The sequence below is a fragment of the Hemicordylus capensis genome, chromosome 1 (genome assembly GCF_027244095.1).
Source record: "Hemicordylus capensis ecotype Gifberg chromosome 1, rHemCap1.1.pri, whole genome shotgun sequence".
In the NCBI taxonomy this organism is placed as follows: domain Eukaryota; kingdom Metazoa; phylum Chordata; class Lepidosauria; order Squamata; family Cordylidae; genus Hemicordylus; species Hemicordylus capensis.
The window spans coordinates 380,670,701-380,692,958 of NC_069657.1; the positions used below are offsets into that span (position 1 = coordinate 380,670,701).

General features: G+C 39.5%; 1 protein-coding gene across 4 annotated transcripts in view; it reads right to left on the minus strand.

Annotated features, from left to right (window-relative positions):
- The window catches only part of TARBP1 (TAR (HIV-1) RNA binding protein 1), an 82,400-nt gene that overhangs the window by 787 nt on the left and 59,355 nt on the right, over nucleotides 1-22,258 (minus strand). For 2 of the 4 annotated variants that reach the window (XM_053299445.1, XM_053299429.1), the window contains exons 17-30: nucleotides 22,009-22,197; nucleotides 21,046-21,245; nucleotides 20,810-20,881; nucleotides 18,855-18,975; nucleotides 18,193-18,303; nucleotides 15,657-15,806; nucleotides 12,867-12,953; nucleotides 11,671-11,867; nucleotides 6,855-6,920; nucleotides 5,484-5,565; nucleotides 3,207-3,378; nucleotides 2,764-2,949; nucleotides 2,185-2,309; nucleotides 1,377-1,513 (exon numbers count right to left, since the gene is read on the minus strand). In XM_053299445.1, coding sequence (XP_053155420.1) covers nucleotides 1,377-1,513; nucleotides 2,185-2,309; nucleotides 2,764-2,949; nucleotides 3,207-3,378; nucleotides 5,484-5,565; nucleotides 6,855-6,920; nucleotides 11,671-11,867; nucleotides 12,867-12,953; nucleotides 15,657-15,806; nucleotides 18,193-18,303; nucleotides 18,855-18,975; nucleotides 20,810-20,881; nucleotides 21,046-21,245; nucleotides 22,009-22,197 — 1,895 coding nt within the window. The other 2 variants (XM_053299436.1, XM_053299456.1) reach the window with 2 other exon arrangements.

The following is a 22,258-nucleotide window of genomic DNA, read 5'->3' on the forward strand; positions in this document are numbered from 1 at the left end:
CTTCCATCACATGAGAATGGAAAGCTTATCTTCAAATACAGCTACCCCAATTAGCTTTTCTCACAAGCCCTCCTTGCTGTTCCTAAGGACTTGACTGGTTGATTCATCTCACTAGTAGTTGGTGGTTACCCCACACAGGACAGGTTTCCCCTATTAAAGGAGAAGCTCCAGCTTCTCCAGGAGATTCAGCTGGCAAGATTATGTTTAGAACTTCCATTTGTAGAAAATCTGTCGCTATGGAGTGAATTCAAGTTCCTATTTTTGTCCTGGCTAATGCATTTATTGCTCATGGGTAGTGCCTGTTTCCGAAGCCTTTGGAAAACGCATGTAACTCAAGCCAAGTACATATCCTTTTTAGAAAAAAAATCTTTGGTCTTCAGTTGCAAATGACATGGTTTTCTAAAAGTAAATCCTGTTCTTTAACAACTGCATGAGCGTGCCTATGGAGTTAGTTTCTATACTGCCCTTCCAAAAATGGCTCAGGGCAGTTTACACAGAGAAATAACAAATAAATAAGATGGCTCCCTGTCCCCAAAGGGCTCACAATCTAAAAAGAAACATAAGATGGACACCAGCAACAGTTACTGGAGGTACTGTCCTGGAGGTGGATAGGGCCAGTTACTCTCCCCCAGCTAAATAAAGAGAATCACCACATTAAAAGGTGCCACTTTGCCAAGTCAGCAGGGGTTACATCCTGTTCATTTATTTATGCACTTATATATTTATAGTAAGCTGATATTTTGGTTTTACATGAGAAACAGGCATCCTCATTGCCGCCCTAGAGAGCTAAAAGAAAAGATGCAAGTCTTGGAGATTTGGCCCTGGGGTTTCTATAATGCAGTAAGTTCTGTAAACCGATGTGTTTTAAGAACTGAAAGGAAAGGCCAACTGAGATTGAAGACTGGATAGCAATTAGCCTGATTCTGTAGTAGTGCTGAAGTTGTAGAAAGGGAATGAGATGGGGTAGTTCTGCACTATAGTTTCAGTACTATTGCTTTGGAATTGTGCACACACAGCTCAAACATAGCAAAATAAAAATGTCTATAGTACATTTGTATTTCAGCCCCTTGTTTTTAAACACATTGATGAGATGCAACTGTGGCTGTTCCTTCTCCCCTGAAAACTATTCAGGTGTCATTATTTGATATCAAGCACCCAAAGAAAGTGTGAGGGTCACAAACATCTGGAGGGTGGGAAACACACAATAGGATCCTCAAACATTAATAAAGCTGGCCAACATCGGGTTCTAGCAAGTGAAAAAAATGCTCTCAACAGATCATTTATTTCCTTTTCCTTCTAACTGTATGGTGGTTAGATTTTGCTACTAAAGAAGTATTTGGAAAGCACATTAGAATATAAAAGCTTTTTTCATTTACCCTAGCAACAACAGGGATTTCTCTGGAAAGCAATATTCTGTTAGATCACAACTTTTAGCTGTTTGTTCCACGCCTATTATAGTGTAGCCTTCTGTTTTCTTCTGCTCCAAATAATCAACAAGCTGAAATGGTTTCACCTGAACATTAAAAAAAAAAAAAGATTAATATAGAAAATATATATAACCCTCTTTAATATATTACAAAAATAGCTATATATCCTTCAGAACAGTCAGATACTAACTAATCAAAACATTAATGTTTCATAGACTGAAAAATTATTTGTGATGTGACCGGTCAAGCCACACGCCTAGGACAAACAATATTGTGTTCAAAAGGAACATAAAAAGCTCTAAAGTATTCTCAAAAGTGGGCTATACATCTTTAGAATTTATTTTGCATTTTCCTATACCAATATCATCCCACAAACATCCCATATACTGGAAATGTATATAATAATATATTTTGTATTAAACTTTAAAAGTTTTTCAAAAATCTAGGCATAGTCAAATTAAAAGATAAGCATTTTACATTCTGCTGATTTCAATGAGAATTAAACACACAGTCATTGAAATAGATGAAATGTAAAAGTGCTCAACTTTGGCGGAATTTTGTCTGACTAGTTAATGTCATAGAAAAGAGTTGTGAAGGCAGTAGGTCAACACGTAGTACTGTGACATTAACATGAGGCTTTTTTAATGCCATCAAGCACCAGTTTGGCATGCCAGCATGAAAAACAGAGGCAGATCTTTGAATTCTGCATAGCAATTATGTCATTTATATGATGCATAATTAAAATAGTTTTACCTACCTCAATAAGGGAAAGCCATTGTTCAGCAGAAACACTGAGGTACTGAAACTGTTTGTCATTTACGTAATGAAGGCTGCCAACAATTAGAGCAGACACCCCAAATATCTCACATGTACGACACAAGCCTACAAATAAGCAGAGCACTTTCAATGTGAAATCCATTTCATCAAGTGAATAGAGCACAGATGCTGGGAGAAGGTAAAGATGGGATTGATTGTGGATACACAAATAAGCAGAGCTATCAGGCTACACACAAACACTACTGCATCACTCATGATTACCTGTAAGATCTTGAACTAAGGGATGCACATCCTACAACACAGTCCTGCAAGCATTTTATTCCTCCAACTAGCTATAATATGCACTAACTCATAATTAGCACAACTGGGGGAAGAAAGGAAAACAGTGGACACTTCCCTTTTGTGATCCAGCTTCATTACTAAAACGCAAGTACCTATTTCCACATGAAAGCCTTAATATATTTCTAGGTTGGATACAAAAACACATTTGTTACTTTAAAAAAAACATGCCACACAACTTAAAAATAAATACTAGTAGTTTAAACAGGTAAGATCTTACCTCCCAAATTGGTTGGTTTATCAATGAGTGAAGCCACTACAATCAGCTTACTGTTTGATTTACCAAGTTTAGTTGCCCGGTCTTGAAATACAAATTCCAGGTCCAAATCAGGAGTATTCCAAGGAATAATCTTTTTTTGAACATCTGTCCATTGTCTTTGGTTACCTAGCTCAGCTGAATTCAAACCTAAGATAGATTGTTTAGTTATTTGAATGCAAAGAACATTCAATCTTGAAAATCCTAGTACATTAGGACTCAGAAATTACTAGGTTGTATATTCCTTATGCTTACTGGTTATTATTACCAAATGCTTATTATTACTAATTACAAAATATTATTTTATTTTATTTTATTTTATTTTATTATAGCTACTAGCTAATATAGTTCTACTAGCTAATACCAGTTATTTAACTTTGATCAAATTTAAACTGCTTATATCTTACCCATATCTTGCTGGGACCAGTCACTTGGCTTTAAATCAAGGAGTTCAGTTTCAGAATGGTAATATGGAAATGTCACACTCAGAGGAATAACTGTGAATGCTGTAAATTTAGAGAGAGAGATCCATTCCTCTTCAGCAATGTCTGAAAGACGTGGTAGAGTGTAAAATATTGCCTGCAAAATAAGATCTTAAAATTTCAGCAATCATTAAAAATACTAAAATGTATTAGACAAGTTGCCTGCTAAAGGAAAGCACTTGTAAATCCCATTTATTTCAATGAGAAATAAGTACTTGCTTAATTATCTCCCACTGACATCATAGGAATTAAGGTTGCAATCGTATACACATTGAATTGACAGAGATGCTCAGTGGCGGATTAACGCATAGGTAAAGTAGACACTTGCCTACAGCAGCAAATTTGGAGCAGCGGCAAATTTGCCTATGCATTAATCCACCAGTGACACTTTGAGGGCAGGGGAAAGCAGCATTAATTGGGATGTTGGCCTCTGTCTTCTATTAGCGTCACTCCAGATGTTTGCCTCTCACATGAGAGTCAAGTCCACTGAACACAAAGGGACTTGCCTCTGGGTAAACATGCATAGGATTGTGCTTTTAAAAGGTACTTTACTTTGGTTACCTCATTCCCAAACACTATGTTAGACCTGAAGTTGATTAATTAGACCATAGTGAACAACAATCCTTTTAGTACTTATTTATTTATTTTTAAATGAATAAATATATTAAAAATAATCTTTATAAATATAAGTATATATAAAACTATTGTGCAAAAGTATTATTGACAACAGAAATAGTCAGATAAAGCTAAATTTTAGTAGAACTTTAGTGGAACTAATCAGACAGACCTTCCTGTCTCCCTCCAGTAGAGGAGATCCCCTCTCACTTCCCATCAAGTCTTCAACAGGTGAGTCAGTAGTTTTAAGCTCTTCTTCTGCAGCCCCCTAAAGGGCTCCATTGAGCCCATTCATTTGCCCTGGGTCAATGTCCTATAGCTGCCCTATCAGGAGTGGTACTCAAAGGACAGAGAAGGCTCACTCCAAGATACAGTTTCTAACGCTTACGGATGCAGAGATAGGACTGAATCACGGGCGTAACTACCATTAGGCAAGGGGAGGCGGCTGCCTGGGGGGCCCCATGCCTCAAGGGCCCCCCCAGAGGCAAGTCACATGACTCCCCAACACCCGCAGAGCTTCGGTGCCATGGAAAAGCCGACCCCAAGTTCGGAGCAAAGGCTGCATGCATGCAGCAAAGTCCTTGTCTGCAGAAGCAACTCTGAGCCGGGAGCGCTCTTCCCCATGGGAGGGTGGAGGGACGGGGTTAAAGTGAGGGAGTGGAGTTTTCTAGAGAAGCTGGCATAATAGGGATGTGAGTGTGAGTGCACTATATATTGTGAAGTGAGTGTGTGTGCGCGAGGGGCCCATTTTAAAATTTTGTCTCTGGGCCCATTCCAGCCTTGTTACGCCCCTGGACTGAATGTATGTAACACCTGATGAAATCTCAGAAGTGTCTTTATTATGTAAAATAAGTATGCAAATTGCATGCTGCAGAATTAAGATTGCTTTAGCACAGATATTTTATGTGCTTTATAGTATAAATATGCTCCTGATTATGTCTGACCAGAAACAGCATACCTTGGGCTATGCAGTGAAGATGTGTGACATGATTTATGGTTAGCTTTGAAGGGTTTCAATTTTAAAGCTTTAGCTTTCTTCCCATGATTGCTACAAAAAATGTAAACCAAAATATGTTGGCTTTATAGTGCTGCTTTAGATTTAATCTTATAAAACCACTATTTGTGCTACATTTTTATTCCACCCTTTGTCCAACAAGCTCAGGGATACCTATATGGGGTTATCCTATTTTTTGCTCACAACAACCCTGCAAGACAGATGTGCAGCACCCAGAATAAATTCTTGCAGAGTTGTCCTACTGAGTAACTTAGTTTGCTTGCTTCTCAATGAATTACAGTGAGCTTCATGTCTGAGTAGGAATTCAAAGCCAGGTCATTGTGGACAAGTCTATCACACTGGCTCTCTCATCAAGCAAAAAATATATGGCATCCCTAGAAGGGCAGGATATAACTGTGTTAGTGGGCAGGATATAAATGTGTTAAATAAACAAATGATTTTTTAAAGGAATCTGAATATTTACTAACAGGCTGCATCTAACATTTTTGCTCATGAATGGAAGGAACATTCATGGAAGTCCCTTCTGTAAAGTGAAAAAAAACTTTGAATGCAACTCAATATTCTATACTTACTTCAAGACAGTAATCCTTAAGTGGATGGAAGTTTTCAAAAAAGAAGTGTTTTTGGATGCGCTGCCAGTTCTTTTTAGCATTCCTGCAGATAATAATAAAAATAGCATTAAGATGCATGACTAGAGAGAATCTTCAATAATCTTCTACAGAGGAAATAACCAAATGGGTAACTAACTCATCTTTCTTTTGCAATTTGCTTCTGTTTACAAGTAGTAAAAGCAAAACAGACATTGTGAGAAATTACACAGCATCACTCCAGTCGAGGGCATTTATACTGGCACAGGAATATTAAAGTAATAAGGGCTCCATGTGGTTTCTGTAAAGCACTTGATCTACATATGAATTCATCTGTTGGTTAGGGGTCTTCTCAACTGAATGAATTAGGAAGTCCATTTGTGTATAATGAATTGGACCATATGGCTACAATCAACTAATTACAAGCAGTGGTGCACATTCAACAGAATGTTTCCAGCCCTTGTATCTGCTGTAACTATTGCAGGCAAACTATGCACTCCTTTTTAAATGAAGTTTACAGGTAGCTTGAAGGGATGGCAATAGGAACAGCTGCTGGACAAACAGAATAACTCAGGTGCATGTGTCTTGTGAATCACAGCAAATATATCAGCAGTATTATTACATTCAACAATATGAAGACATCAATTCCTCTACTATTTATCTACAAAAAAGGATGTTCAATATTAAATTTCTCCCTCAGCAAAAGAAGCACAGAGGGGAGCTACTTTTAAAATTTTGTTTTTCCTGTACTAATCCATAGATTTGCATGATTAAATCTTTATCTTGCACCTATTTTTCTGCACATAAAATACAGAAAAAAATTGACTTTAAATCACTGCAATGCTTTAAGTTTCATGGTATAAAATGATATTTCTTCCTGTTCTATATAGCAGAATTTGTTCAAGGCTTCCCTACCTCAAATGATTTTAAATAAACAGAAGTGTTAATATTCCTCAGAAAAATTAAAATGTATCATAAAAACAGGTTGCTTATCTGTAACATGATCTTTAAGTGATCCATAGACATTCATAATCCTGGGTTCTGCACATGTGAAGGACCTCGCAGGTGGAATGCTCAAGCTCCTTGTGATGCTCAAGAACCTTTGCTGAAACTCAGGGTGCCCATTTATTATGGAGTTGGAATGTCTCCTTCTTTGGTTCCTGGATGACTACCTCACATGACGATCATCCTTCAAGAAAAGGTTCAAAGACTACTGGTAAGTCAAGCAATGTGCACTTTCTGCTGTGGGAAGTTGGGAGGATCTTATGAATGTCTATGGATCACTTAAAGATCATAAGTTACAGGTAAGCAACTTGTTTATCTTTAGCATGATCCGTGGGTGTTTAGCAAGCTTACCCAGGAGGGTGGGAGCAGTAAGTTACTGCATGACCCTCTTCAAGGTTCCTCTTCCAAAACTGGCACCTGCAGCAGAACGGAGGTCAAGCACATAATGTCTCACAAAAGGCAGTTCAGACGACCATGTCACCACCTTACAAATATCTTTTGTTTGAATTCCAGATAGATGAACCGCCAAAGTTGCATAGGATCTAGTAGAGTGTGCCTTAATGGTACATGGAAGCTCAATTCTTTTTAGTCTTGTATGCTATAAATATGAGTTCCAGCAACCAATATGACAAACATTGGCGTGAAAATGAGTGGCCTTTAGTCTTGCCTTTATATGCTACAAATGGCTACTTCCTTTTATGAAATGTCTGTTCTGCCCAAATAAAATAAAAGTGATATCCACACATCCAATTCCAAAGGCGAGGTGGGGTTTCTGAAAAATGTTCACAGCACAATATCCTGATTCAGATAAAAATCAGCCACCACCTTTGGGTGGAGAGCTGGGTTCATCTGCATTTTTCCTGTCAGGAAAAAATCGCATGTACTGACTGGGAGCCAGAAGATGTGAACCTTTTAGCCATGTACTTGGACTTCTTCACTTTCTGCATGGTGTTATCTGTCTCTTCACTGAATTATCCTTTTCCATCAAAGGGAAGGCCCTCAATCTTTTCTTTCATATCTGATTGCAGATTTGCTGACCAAAGCAATGCATGATGTCTTAATGACACAGCTGTAGCCAATCAATGACCATGATTCTGTCTCAGCCAAATGTTTTGCTGTACTGAGATGCTGCTAAGTGATGTCAATTGATTTTGCAAATATATTTTTAAACTTTTGTCAAAGTTTAAACAAAAAGCTTCTAGTAGGCTTTTCACGTCTTTGCATAAATTATGGAATTATTATTAAACATGGAATTATGAAATTTTGCCATACAGGCCATGTAACTCACAATCTTGATCAAGAGACAGGCTGTGTAGTATACTCTTCTGCCCTGTCAATCTTATACCCTTACCTTGACCACTGGAGCCGAATAACAACAAGTGGATTTACTGCTTGTTGAACAACCACTAAAGCAGTGGTTCTCAACGTGTGGGTCCCCAGATGTTGCTGAACTACAACTCCCAGCATCCATAGCCCCATTGGCCTTTGGTTGAGAATTATGGGAGTTGTAGTTCAGCAACATCTGGGGACCCACACGTTGAGAACCACTGCACTAAAGAATTCAGTAGAGGATAGGAACATAGGAAGCTGCCATATACTGAGTCAGAGCATAGGTCCATCTAGCTCAGTATTGTCTACACAGACTGGCAGCGGCTTCTCCAGGTTGCAGGTGGGAATCTTCTCTCAGCCCTATCCTGGAGATGCCAGGGAGGGAACTTAAAACCTTCTGCTCTTCCCAGAGCGGCTCCATCCCCTAAGGGGAATATCCCCTAAGGGGAAGAGTGCTCACACATCAAGTCTCCCATTCATATGCAACTAGGGCAAACCCTGCTTAGCTAAGGGGATATCATGCTTGCTACCACAAGAGGAGAATCTTCTTCCTGTACTCGATACAAGCCCTCCAACCTCATAGATGTTGGGGTAGAATAAGAAACACCTCCCAAGCCAATTGTGCTGCTTTTATTATTACCAGAAGCATTGGCAGAGCAACTGGTTGTGCATACTGCGATGCTGCCATAAAATTATACACTGCATCTTTGATCTCAACAGACTGCTTTTTATCTCTAGCCCTAAGGTTTCTGCCATCTTAGCCACCTGAGCTGGACACACTTTCAACTCCTCTGTAGGAGAAACAGATGGTCTGGCAGAGACAGCTTCATCCGGAGATGGATCCAAGGGGTGTTCCGTGATAGCAGATTCAGCCTTGGAATCTGAGAATGAATCATAATCCTCCCCAGAGGATGGATCACTTGACTCTTGTCTAACTGATGAAGATGGGTTAGTGGCACAAGAAACTTGTGTCTGTGCCACACCCACAGGTGCAGTTTGCACTTCCTTGACACTACTTATGCACAGCAGTAGAAGTAACAGGGGGCTGCTCAAAAATTCTTGCTGAAGTCAGAGTTGATGGTAGCACAGCCACTGCAGTAGGAATTCTGAGTGTCACAGATCCAGACTGTTCCCTCAGAGGAGGAGGATCTGGTCTTTGAGTTGTAAACTACAGCAGTTGATCATTCTTTTCAGTTCTCAAACGTTCCATGGAAGCAGATCTCTGTGTCCTCCATAGATGGTACTCATTGTAACAATATGGTAGACTTGGTAACATGGTACAGAGGTGCTCCTTGCCTTTAGAGTGCTCTCTAGTGCATCTGTGATGGTGTTCATCGTCCAATGATGCAGGGGAACTCCAATACCCAGAGCAGGTGCAGCAATGAGTACAATTGGAACTCCATGTGTGTCTCCAGATGTCAAATGCTTTGAATGTTGTGCAGGAGAATAATACTTAGTTTGTCACATAGAAGGAGTCTTGGGGATAGGAATAATTTCTCCATGTCATCGTTGACATTGAGTCCCTGGCTTAGAAAGCCCCTAAAAGTGGATGCCAATGGAGTGCTCTCAGTTGAGTCAAGAAGGGAAAGGAGAGACAGGGTTACTGCCTGGTCAATACCCAGTTCCATCTCCATCAATAGATCTTCCTCATTGACATCAAAGACCAATATCGAAGGAGAAGGTCTGCCCTGAGAGCATGGTGTTTTCTCAATTGATGTTGATGGCCTTGTTGATGTCAGCTCCATTTCTAGGGCTGATTCAGTTGACATTGAAGTTGGAGGTGTTCTGGTAACTCCCTCAGCATTGATGTCGACACTGACAGCAATGTCCGATGCAAAAAGAGGAGACTGCTGCAGCTCCTGAAAAAGATGGAGTTTGAGATTTTCTTGACATTGAAGGTGCCTCTGTATCCTGTGTTTTCCGTTTTTTCGAAGGGGAAGCTGGAGGCACTTCCTCATCTGAGGACCTCTTTTTCTTTGTATGCTTCCTATGGTGCAGCCCTGAGGTGGAGTCATTCAATATGTCCGCCAGGTGCTTGAACTCATGTTCTTTCGAAATGGAATCTCCACTTGATATTGAAGGCTTAGGCTGCCCCCCAATGTAGGGTAAGGCTTCCATATCGATACTGACACCGGCACTGCAAGCTGAGAAAATCTAGGCATTGGCATCAGAAGTCAACGAGCCTGTTCAATTAACACTGCTCAGAGCCGTAGAACCCAGTTCTTTAGCATTTGGAAAGAGAAGGACATGCAAATCTTGCAGGTCCTGGTATTATGATCCAGACATAATAAACAAGAGTCATGGCGATTGGTAGAGGGCAATTTTCCCCAATACTCTTTGCACTTCTTAAAAGGTTTCTTAATGACCATTGATACAGCATGATCTTATGCCAACCCACGTCAAGCCCCCCCCAAACAGCCCAAATCCAAGCAAACTAATCCAAAAACAAAAAAGAATAGTCTAAAGCCAGTCCCAATTTTAAAAAACCTGAACAAACTCACTAACAATCTCTCTATTCAGGGAACCAAATCCGATGAGCAGCATAGTCTGATGAGGTGAACACTAAGGTGGTTGGAGAGGAAGGAGGCGCTCCAACCACCAAAATAAATAGATGCACTGAGTGCAAGGGGCAGTTCATGAGTGTCATGAGGAGCTTGAGCATTCCACCCACAAGGTCCTGTGTAGGCGCAGTGTTGGAGATGCAGCTCCTGCTGGCATCAGCTCTTAGCACCAGCAACCTTACTGACCACTAGGGGTAAAGATAGTAAGCAAGGGAATCCCCCTTCTCTCCTCTACTTCCCCTTTGTTAGACTGATAGTCTCAGGTTTCATTCTCTCACCTGGAGAGAGACTTCCTCCTTCTACCTTCCTGAGCTAGCAGCAAGGCATGTAGGCCTTATCTAACTCCCTGATGGATTTCTTAAATAAACTAGTCTATAGACCTTTAACTCCATGTCTCCAGACAATATTAATTAGCAGTGTTCTCCTTATCCCTGCTTACCACTGCAGCTGGGGTAGATAAAGCAATCTCTCCTCCAAGCTCTCTAACACGCAGAACCCAGGATTATAAATGCCCTATGCATCACACTTAACATCTTACATATTTACATGTTTAGCCCACCTTATTTCAAGGACTGAGGGCAGCTTATAATATATTTAAGCCCTCTCCCCACAAAGCACAAAGGCTGCAGTTCTAGGCATTATTGGCTGTAAGTAAGATCCACTAAGCCCTACAGAACATACTTCCAAGTAAACATGTGTAGGATCATATTGTAAAACAAAACTATCCTATCTAGGCTGCCCGCCATATCTGGTTCACAAGTCACCATTCCTTCAGACCTGAAGCTTTGCTTTAACAGAACTTTCAAACCAATCTAACCTTGTCTCCAAAAGAGGAAGCAAACTTCTCCACTATCAATCTCTCCCTGTTACTCTAAAACCCAAGCCAGCAATTTCCATCCTACCCATCCTCCCATCCTTTATAAGAAATGGGAGCTGGCCCCTGCACATAAGTGAAGTATGCATCAGTTCATTAAAATACAAAAGACAGTTGGTCTAACCATGTCCACTCCACAGACCAAGTATTCTTGAGAAGTCTCCAGTCAGTTTTAGTAATTTCATGTTATCTGTTGTTGGTGAATTGGATTTATTTATTAATGTTCTAACTTGATCAGATAAGCTATCACAACTATAGAAATAACAAAGTGTTCCTTAAGAAAATTAAATTCACCCACAAGTAGTCCAAAAGTCTTTGCATTTCAGAGATCATTAGAAGTATGATGGTCAGCAAGGGGGATGGGGGGAGATAAAGCTATATTTTGAATAAAATATATACAAACCCTGTTCCATGCATGCTTTCTGCTTGGTTAAGACTGCATTCAATAACAGGAGTTAAAGTCTCAAAGTCATCCACATACAATGCTTTGCACAGTCCCCAGATCTTCTTAAGAGCAATTAAAGCATAAAGTCGAACACTGAAATTGTGATGGAAGCACCACTGTAGGACAACTACTAGAGCTTTCTTCAAAACTGGTGTCTAGAGATAAAAGCATTCTTTATTTCACATTTCTGAATCATTGCACAGCAATAGAAGAAATCACATAAATACAATTCATCTGATTCCTGAATATGAAATATTTTATAATTAGCACTGAATAAGCTAGAAGCTCAATTAATACTGAAGCTGTATCCATAAATGCTACATCTAGATTTATTCAGCTTATAGCTCACATGTATATATAGTTCACATGCTTCTCTACTATAGTCTCTAAATATTTATAACACTGCAGTGTGTTACAAACCAAAGTATAGCTCTGAAAAGTTGTTGTATTGGGCAGATCAGAAACCATGCAGAGCCAATATTAAACCTTCATTCTGTGTACCTCTTCTCAGCTTCAGAAGCACACTCTCTCCATTCCCCTGCCTGAGTGCAAGTCAGAAAAACTGTATGCTGATGGTGGTTTAAGGAAAAGGCTAGGATTGATTGTGACATCCAAACTAACTGTTCCTGTCTTATTCTGTTTAAAGATACAAAATAAATCACTATCTTTGATTCTGAAACCAAGATTTGAAGTTGGATTCAGATCATGGTTTATTTTGCAATTTTGGATAGAATAAGCCAAGATCCATTGGTTTGTACACAGGACTGACCCTGGCTTCTTAACCACAATTGGAAGTAGAATGCTGTATTTGCCTGAATCCAAGACTAAGTTTTTTAATGTTAGAAATCAGGAGGTCATCTTAAATTCAGAGTCTTGTTGCTTTCAAGTAAATACAGGTATAAACTGTATTTAACATCTACTTTTAAAGGAGTCATTTTAAATTTAGAGTTGTCTTCAATTGGGTAAATATAGGTACTTCTGAGGCTCGTGCAGGCAGGGGACGGCAAGCACAGGTCAAGGTTTAATCTTGGTTTTGTGTGACGTCTGAACAGGTTCAGTGGAAAAGGCTAATCACTACGGAAATATTCTTTAAAACAAAACAAAACAGAAAAAACCCTATGCTCAATTTCCAATTTTCAACAGGAAGCACTTACTTTCTCAGATATATTTTGAAGTATTATGTCAAAATGTGACAACACTGCTAAATACGTGCAGATGCTAGTTTTAAGCTGATCTTCACCCTGAAAAATAAGCGATGTATCAGTATTATTATTATTATTATTATTATTATTATTATTATTATTAACAACAATATTTATACCCCACCTCTCCAGTACAATACTGCTCAGGGCAGCTCACAACAATAAAAGTAATATATCATTTAACTAAATAAAACAAATAACACAACGTAGAATTTTAAAAAATTAAAACAAACCCAATTAAAAACTAAAAGTCCATCAAGTTGTAGTAAAGCACATTAAAAGGCCTCTCTAAACAAATGAGTTTTAAGATCTTAAATTTAAAAAAAAACCCTAAGGGAGGGAGCAAGGCAAAGCTCTTCTGGGAGGGCATTCCAGAGCCAAGGGGCCACAACCAAAAAGGCCCTGTCTCTTGTCCCAACCGAATCTCAAGTCAGTGGCAGGACTATGAGCGAGCGTCGAGATGATGAGTGATGGCTCCAAGCCATGTAGGGTTTTAAAGGTCAAAACTAGCACTTTGAATCTAGCCTCAAAATAAAGTGGCAAGTCAGTGAAGCTGCCGTAGGATGGGTGAAATACTCAAGAAGTTACTAGCACCCACAAGCTTCCTTGCGCAAACATTCTATACTAGCTGAAGCTTCCAAACAGTCTTCAAATACCAAGATTTCACAATGCATATGGTTCCTTAAGATTCTGCTAATATATTCTCTACCAGATTTGAGCACAGTGACAGTCATTCACGTCTCCATAATTTGGTGGCTTAACGATTGTAAACTCTTTGTGGCTCTGACCTGGAAAACCATTGGAGACTATAGTTAGAAGTATGTAATAGGGATGTGCAAGGAAACGGGTGGAAGTGGCTCAAGGGGGTGGGGGGTGCCACTTTAAGGGTGGGGAAGGGTGCACTTACCCTTCCTCCTGCTCCCCCCCCCGCCGGCGCCCGCTGTCTGTAAAGGCCTTCGGGCTGGCAGTGTACCTCCCTGCCGCCCCTTCCCTCTCTTTGGCCAGAAGTGGCCTGAAGTACTGGGTGCGCATGTGCATGTCGCGTGTGCGCGCACTCCCCACGGCTTCGAACTTCGAACCCCCCTGGTATTTGAACCTGGTATTCGACCTGTAAAAGAGCCTCCGGACAGGTTTGTGCACATCCCTAGTATGTAACTCAAACCACGTAACAGTGGGGATGGGCCCAAAATAGCACAGGTTTTTTTGGGTCTAGCTGCTCTCCTTTCTGATCACCGTTCATCATGTTGACACTCCTAACCTAACCTTTAAATGCCTGGGGTACACAGGAGAATATGCCATCTGCTATAAATATTTCATTAGCTGAGCAATACCCGGTATTTTCTTAATGCCACATCCATACTTCATGTTCAAATGACAAGCATACAGAAAGGGACTCTAGTTGCTGCCCAGGTTACAAACTCTTCTTCCCTGCTGGTTTCCTAGAGTCAGAGTGCAAGTATTTTCCAGGAACAATGTTAAGCGTCTTTCACTTGGACTGACACATGATACTAATGCAGGGTTAAGCCAGTATTAGTATTAACGGGGGGGGGGGGGGTTTCCCAGGATGTGACTGAGTATGTTAAGTCATGTGAGGTTTGCCAGCGGGTGGGGAAGAGTCAGGGCAAAGGGCAGACACCTGTACAATCCTTGTCTGGCCTAGGCACACCATTTCGCAGAGTGGAAATAGATATCCTGGGGCCTATCCAACCCAAGACCCCTAGGGGAAAGCAATACAGACATACTGTCTGAGGAGAGCTGGTCTTGTGGTAGCAAGCATGACTTGTCTCCTTAGCTAAGCAGGGTATGCCCTGGTTGCATATGAATGGGAGACTACAAGTGAGCACTATAAGATATTCCCCTTAGGGGATGGAGCCACTCTGGGAAGAGCATCTAGGTTCCAAGTTCCCTCCCTGGCATCTCCAACATAGGGCTGAGAAAGATTCCTGCCTGCAACCTTGGAGAAACTGCTGCCAGTTTGTGTAGACAATACTGAGCTAGATGGACCTATGCTCTGACTCAGTATATGGCAGCTTCCTATGTTCCTCTGGGAAGATGTTATTTATTTCAGCCTTGAGGATGGCAGAATAGTAAGTTAAGTAAATGAATAGGTTTGGGGGTTTTTGTAAGTCACTTTGCAATGATTTCATGAAAGGTGAAATAGAAGTTTAAATATAAATAAATAAATAAATAAATTCCTAGTGCTATGTAAATATGCTAGCAATTACAAGGAACCCATGTTTTTGTGTATTCACAATGAAAAAAGTCCTTAAGAAATTTGTGGTTACTACTCTACATTTAAACACCAATGGTGTTAAACATTGTTTACAATCTGCATGAACAGATCAATCTGCATGAACAGGTTTACAAACTGCATCAAACCAAGCTGTAGTAGAAAGAGAGATCTGAAATAGGGAGGTGATGAAAATGGACAGGCAAAGAAAGCAAGGCCATGGTGGTTGAAGAGAGGCATCATTAAGGATCTTGAGGGAGCAGGGGAGGGCAACAGTGAGTGAGGCAGTTTCAGGGGATTTGGGCACAGAGATGGGAACCAAGAGGTGGTAAGTGTTAAGAAATTATATTCTAGCCAAAGAAATCTGTGTTGTCAAATAATCAGTATAACAGCATTATTTTAACACTCAATAAAACCAATGATCTTGAAGGATTCATTGTTTATACATGAATTCATCTTATATTGGTTTTCAAGTTATTCACAACTGAATATTTAAATACTTGAATACTCACATAGCTAAAGCAATCCCAGAATTTTTGAAGAAAATGGGGAAACTTGTGTAGAATCAAGATTATTGTCCACTCTATTAGATACTTTACAGATGCTTGATTGTTGCTATATCCAGCCCGAAGAATTCTGTCAATAGTTCTTGTTAAATTATCCTAAATAAAATGACAGGCATCAAATCACATGTATTTTGCAAATCAATGTAGTACTTCAGTACACATACAAACACAGTTAGTCAAGACTAAGTGTCATTAGTGTCATAACCCCTGCTAACTTGGCAAAGAGACACCTTTTAACGTGGTGATTTTCTTTATTTAGCAGGGGGAGAGTAACTGGCCCTATCCACCGTCAGCACAGTATCTCCAGTGTCTGTTGCTGGTGTGTTTCTTTTTTTTTTTTTTAAGTGAAACTTTTCTAAAAAGTTTCTTTTTAGATTGTGAGCACTTTGGGGACAGGGATCCATTTTATTTATTTATTTATTATTTCATCTTATTTATTTATTATTTCTCTGAGAGAGTGGTCTGATTTCTGCTTTAAACTTCCCTGCCTCTTAAACCATCTGAGATGTATGTGTGTATGTATGTGGTGGGGGGAGGGGATTTGAGGAACATGTGTGTATGTATGTGGGCAGGGGGGACATGAGGTGATGAAGGCAGTCACTCACAAAGGCAAGGGTTAAGCGTTTTGCTGACTGATCCAGCTTTTGGCAACTTGTCATGCCGGTCTTCTGCTCCTCCATAGTTGTCAAACTCACAGCAACAAAAAAGCTCTCTCGCTGGGTCCTCTCTGTGATGTGATTTATGACTGGTTGGAGGAAAAACCCAGAGCAAGCTGGTGGGAATGCACAGGAAAAAGATCTGCCAGGGATTGTGGAGAGGAGCTGACCCTATATGAACTGTCCATTTAATCTCCCAAATTAAATATCTTGCAAATCTGCTGCGAAGCAGATTTGCTCTTCAGATACCCCGCGGCATGAAGGCATGTGAAAAACCTCCTGGAGGAGGGGAGGTGCACTGCAGTCTTCAGGTCACATGTTCCTTTAGTGCTTGCCTAATTTGTATGGTCCAATCTAATATTCCACAATTAAATCAATGGCTGCCATTAGGAACCTGGCAAGTGTATGTGTAGATTTCCAACTGTATCACACACATGAACTCACTACAGACAGATGGTAGGGTTGAATTTGTTGTTGTTTTTTAGAACTATCATTGTCCATATAGTACAGTCTCATTTTTTCTTTCATACTATTATATTGGGTCACAATACTTCAAAAACCTGGGACATCGAATTGACCAAAGACAAGAAATAAGTATGTATATGACAGATGGCTGTATCCTACCTCATTCCACTCTCTGAAAGAAAGCTATCCTCTTAAATTAAAGCTTAAATTGGAGAAGCCAGTTTAAACATCTTGCTTTGTGCTATGTGGAAAAATGGGATCCCAGAGTTATTGCTGTTAGCAATTAGATTAAGGAAGATGAACTGCACAGAAATAACAAGGAAGAGAAGAGCTTAGCTGGTCATTCTTTATTTCCTCTGGCAAAAAGCTGCTCCTACAGAAGGTTCACTCCCTATCAAAGGTGTGAGGAAAGGCAAAAGGAAGAAGAGATCCTTCAGGTGTTCTCCAGCATTGGCTATTTCCAGGTGCATATGGTGGGAAGGAGCTTATTCCCTCTTCAGGATTTTGAATAGGCAGAAGGGAACTAGCTTATATGTGATCATTTATTACTCTTTATTATACAAACCAGTTTATTGTTGCAGTGCATTGAGAGCATGTTTATAGATTACAAAAACGCAGAGTCACTATGAGCAGATTATTCAAGCCATGCAAAAATAGTAAACAAGTACAAAACCAAAGCATACCATAACTGTACTATTTGACTGCACTGCACCGAGAAAAGCAACAGGACTTCCTGTAAAGACTACAGCTGGCCTAGATGTAAATTGTCCTCCCTATACAAAAGGCCTGTGCTAAAGCAAGAGTTATGAACTGCAGTGGAGTGCCTAGAGCATGGGGTTTTCACATGGGGGAGACAAGCTCAAACCTGCTTAGCCATGAAGTTCACTCCATAGCTTCAGGCACATCACTAGCTCTCAACCTCAACTAAAACAAAGAGCTGTTATAAATATATATCTGCCTACCCTATACTCAGTACCATGTAATGGTACAGCGGGGAAATAACTTGACTAACAATCCAGAGGTTACTGGTTTGAATCCCCGCTGGTATGTTTCCCAGACAATGTGAAACACCTATATCGGGCAGCAGCGATATAGAAAGATGCTGAAAAGCATCATCTAATACTGCGCGGGAGGAGGCAAAGGTAAACCCCTCCTGTATTCTACCAAAGACAACCACAGGGCTCTGTGGTCACCAGGAGTCAACACCGACTCGACAGCACACTTTACCTTTACCCTATACTCAGGTGGCAAGGCAGAATGAAATCTTAAAAGTATAAGCTAAAAAACTCTTATGTATTTTTATTAATAATTTAATTTTCCTTTCAACAGTACTAAAACATTAATTCACTGTAAGATAGTACCTCATGAAGTTTTGGGAAAAGAACTAGGAGCGTCTGCCAAAGTCGATTTTTAACTCTGTGCTGCAAGGAGTTCACATAATAGCGAGTTTTTGATTTGGATATCAATTCACCCTGCAGAGAATATAAACACTGATAGTGATTAGTACATAGGATTGTTTTCATTTTGGGTCAAAAAATTAGGCAACAATACCTTATAGTGTAACTGAATGTTGGTGAAATAGTATGCAAACTTTCAAACAATAATCCACAGATAATGGCAGTGTAAAACACTTGTTTACCTACTATAGCCTATGAATAAGGTTTTTAAATTAATTTCTGTGGCAAGGTGGAGTGATACATGGTTGACTGAACTATTCATAGTTGAAAATGTGGCTCTAGCACTGACAATCTTTTTTTCTAGCTTTACTTGATTGTAAACAGCAATTACAGTAAAAGAAGCAAAGAAATAAAGGGCATGATTCCGCTCTCTCTTTGTGAGCAGGACAGGCATGCAGCTGCCAAGAGGGTGGCAATTTCAGGTCCCCATCATCAATTTATGACCACAATTGGGCACAGTTGAGGCCATGGGGTCCAATAGAGCAGCATACTGTGTCTCCAGTGGCCAAACCAACCCAGCTGCCTAGGTGTATAATATTCATGAAGCACCACAAATAGATTCTTACTTTATCAAGTAGTTTCATAACAAAATCTTCTATAAACTTCTTGTGCAATGGATTTGACTCATCTAGCAAGCACAGGAATTTGATGGCACAAACTCTCACGTAATGGTCATCTCTCTTTGTACTGTAATACATTATAGTACTCATATTTGGAATCAAACAATAGAATACATTCTGTAACACGGTAGAATACATTCCTGCCTCACAGCTGGTCTTTTCTGTTCCTGAGATGGGAACTTTATTGGGGCTAGTCTAAATTCACCTGGACCTCAGCCACCTATTTCTGGGGAAAGTAATCCCATCCTTTTAGAAACTGACCCTGTGGGCAGGATAAACATACCTGGACTGCTGTATTAAAATAACACTCTTTCAATTACTGTATTACCAGTAAATGGTAATAAGTGCCCTCTCAGGATCAAGTTTACAATTGGGGAATGAATCTTACTGAAGATGTCCATAATTATCCATGGAGAAGTCCATTAAAGGGGACTGGATCCAAAGGTGCCTTTCTGTAAGCAGAAAGCCTATTCTGCTCATGGAAAGACTGTTTTCAACTTAACAGAAGAGCGTTGCATGAAAAAGTGACCCCCAAATCCAAGAGTTCTTCTATTTGTGCAAGCTCTTGCACAAATCTTTTCACCAGCTCTTTCTCATGGTCTTTTTATTATTGTCTGCTAAAGTGTTTATGCTACAGCCTGTATCTTTCTTATTCACCAAGTTTCCCACAGTGTAATGCAAACCTCAATACACTGTGCTGCATTGTGAGAAGTCTTCCACTAGCTCTTACCTAAGAGTTCATGGAACAGCATAAATACATAAATAACACAAATAAACAATGACACCCAGAGTAAGGAACTGGATGCAGGAGGACATTTTGCTAGCAAAGCTGGTGCACTAGCTAGTGGCACTAAGTCTGGAGCTTGTGTTTCAGACTGTTCCAAACATGGAACACAACAAACCCATCCCAAGTTGGAACATTTTGATTGTTCCAAGCACCCGTTTGGAATAAAAAATGGCACTCTTCTGGCCTCCGTGCATGCTCGGTGGCCTTTTGTGTGGTCAGAACCACCATGCATATGGCCACCGCACACATGCAGAGGCCAGAAGGGTGCAATTTTGGATTCCAAAATGGCACTCAGAACAGCTTAGGTTTTGAATGTTTCAAGTTTGTTCTGTTGGAACAACCAGCTCGACCAGTTGTTCCAACAGACTGTTCCGCACATTTTGCATTCCAAGCTCAGAACAGAATGCAAAATGTGTTTTGTGCACATCCCTTAGCCGCAGGCCTGTTTGCGGTTGCACAATTGTGGCATGCCTCATTTGTTTCAATGGGAACCTTTGCACAAGAGTGCTATAGCACAATTCTGCAAATCCTCATTTTTCAGAGCAACTAAGCCATGCTCTTGTTTCAGGGCAACTCTGCTTAATTCACATGTAGCTGGTTGTTCTGGATGTTGACCAGTATGAGTACATAAAAACAGATCACACAAACTCCTCATACAGATTTATTGCCCTTGTGCAAACCCACCACCACAACTGTCCTTGTGCAAAACAACCATCACCATGATGCTAAAGGTTAACAAGTTCCAATTGTGCAGTTCTTTGGATCTGACCAGTACAGAGCACCCATTTGTATTATTCTTTTTTCATGATAAGCTTAGCATTTAGATACACTAGAAAGCACAATTCATAAAACCATGCTTCAGAAGAAGAAATATTGTAACATGTCCATTTCAGTGAACTGAATTGAGAGTATTTGCAAATACATAATATATTTGAAATAATATATTTAATAAATCAGAATATTTATTAGCATTTAGTCAGTAGTAAAAGATGAATATTTGCAAAAGAATACTGGGGAGAAGAGGATGAAAAAATGGATATTACAAAGGATACAGATACAATTAATTAAGAATTAATAATTCTCAAAGCCATGTAATGGGCGATTAAATACTGACCTTTCTGTAACAATATTTGCTGCACATTCTTCTCCAAGGTTTTCTACAAAAGCACATACTTCCTGAATGAGTCTTGATTTTTTATTTTAAAAGTGAAGAAAAAATAGAAAATTAAATATTTAAAATAAACTCCAATAATATTACTTAATTATGTTTAAGTTATCTAGCCACCACAGATGCAAAGCAAATATACACAAATATACACAACAACAAAAGTGACCAAGTTTTTGTTTTACCTTTGATCACGCCTGAAAACAGTTCCAAACAAGCAGGCCTCTATGAGAAGTTCACTGTAATTGCCAGCATTTGAAAAGACATTTTCTACAGCACTTGTGTTACCAAAAGGAGGAAAAATCCATGATTGACAGCAATAATTTAACAGCATATTAAAGACTCCAGTTTTTGTTGAGGACATTTCAATCATCTGAAACATGATCTGAAAGAGTGGCACGGGGGAGAGAGAAAAAACTACTGACTTCTAAGAAGACACAAACACATATTCAATGTAACTACCAATGTTGTTAAAGTAAGCAAGACTTGTTTGAAATAGGTACTGTAAATTTGGGTCCTTCTGTGTGATAATATGAAGGGTTCATAAATGGTGTGTACCAGTGTTTGAGCAGCATTTTCTCCTACAATCTCACATGCTTTCAACAAGTTGAACATTGCTTTCTCTAATATTTGAAGTAAACAAAATGCATACATAAAGTTGGAACCTAACCTTTCACTCTCCAGCACTCTATGGCTGGGAGCTCTCTCTGTTCAAAAAAGGTATATCCAGCCACAGATTACTACATCACAAAAGCTAGGATCCACTGTTTACAAGTACATAAACCTTAACTTACTATGAAGGTGATGAGGAATTTTGTTTCAACTTTCATTGTGTGAAGTAGTACATAGACCTAAGAACTAAACAATAATATTTCTAGGGGTTATTTCTGGAAAGTGTGCTGTAGTTCGACTTTTAGGGTGAAGGAGCTTCTACTTGATGTCCGGAAACTCAACAAAAAATCAAGAACATCCTCAATTTTTTTTAAAAAAATTGCATAATTGTGTGTGTGTGTGTGACTGTGTGCACACATAACTTATTGAATACTACCAACAAAGCTCGTAAAAATCTCAATTATGGAAAAAAACAATATTTAAGACAACACAATAAGCATAAACTCTCACATAAACAGCATGTTTTAAACATTTACCTCCTTTATTTTAATGTATGCTTGACTCTTATTCTCTGCAGCAGCAGCAAGAACTTCAGGATCAAACACAAACTGAACAAAAGCTTTTAAATTAGGCCAAAATATAAGCTGTGTGTTGCTAAGAGAAGATATAGTTTTCCATGCTAGATCAAAAGCTTCTATGCACAGAGATTCAGAAGATCCCAGAAGCTAAAGTGAACAGAAAAAGAAAAAAAGAAACAATATTTAGTTTTTCAAAAAAATTAAACTA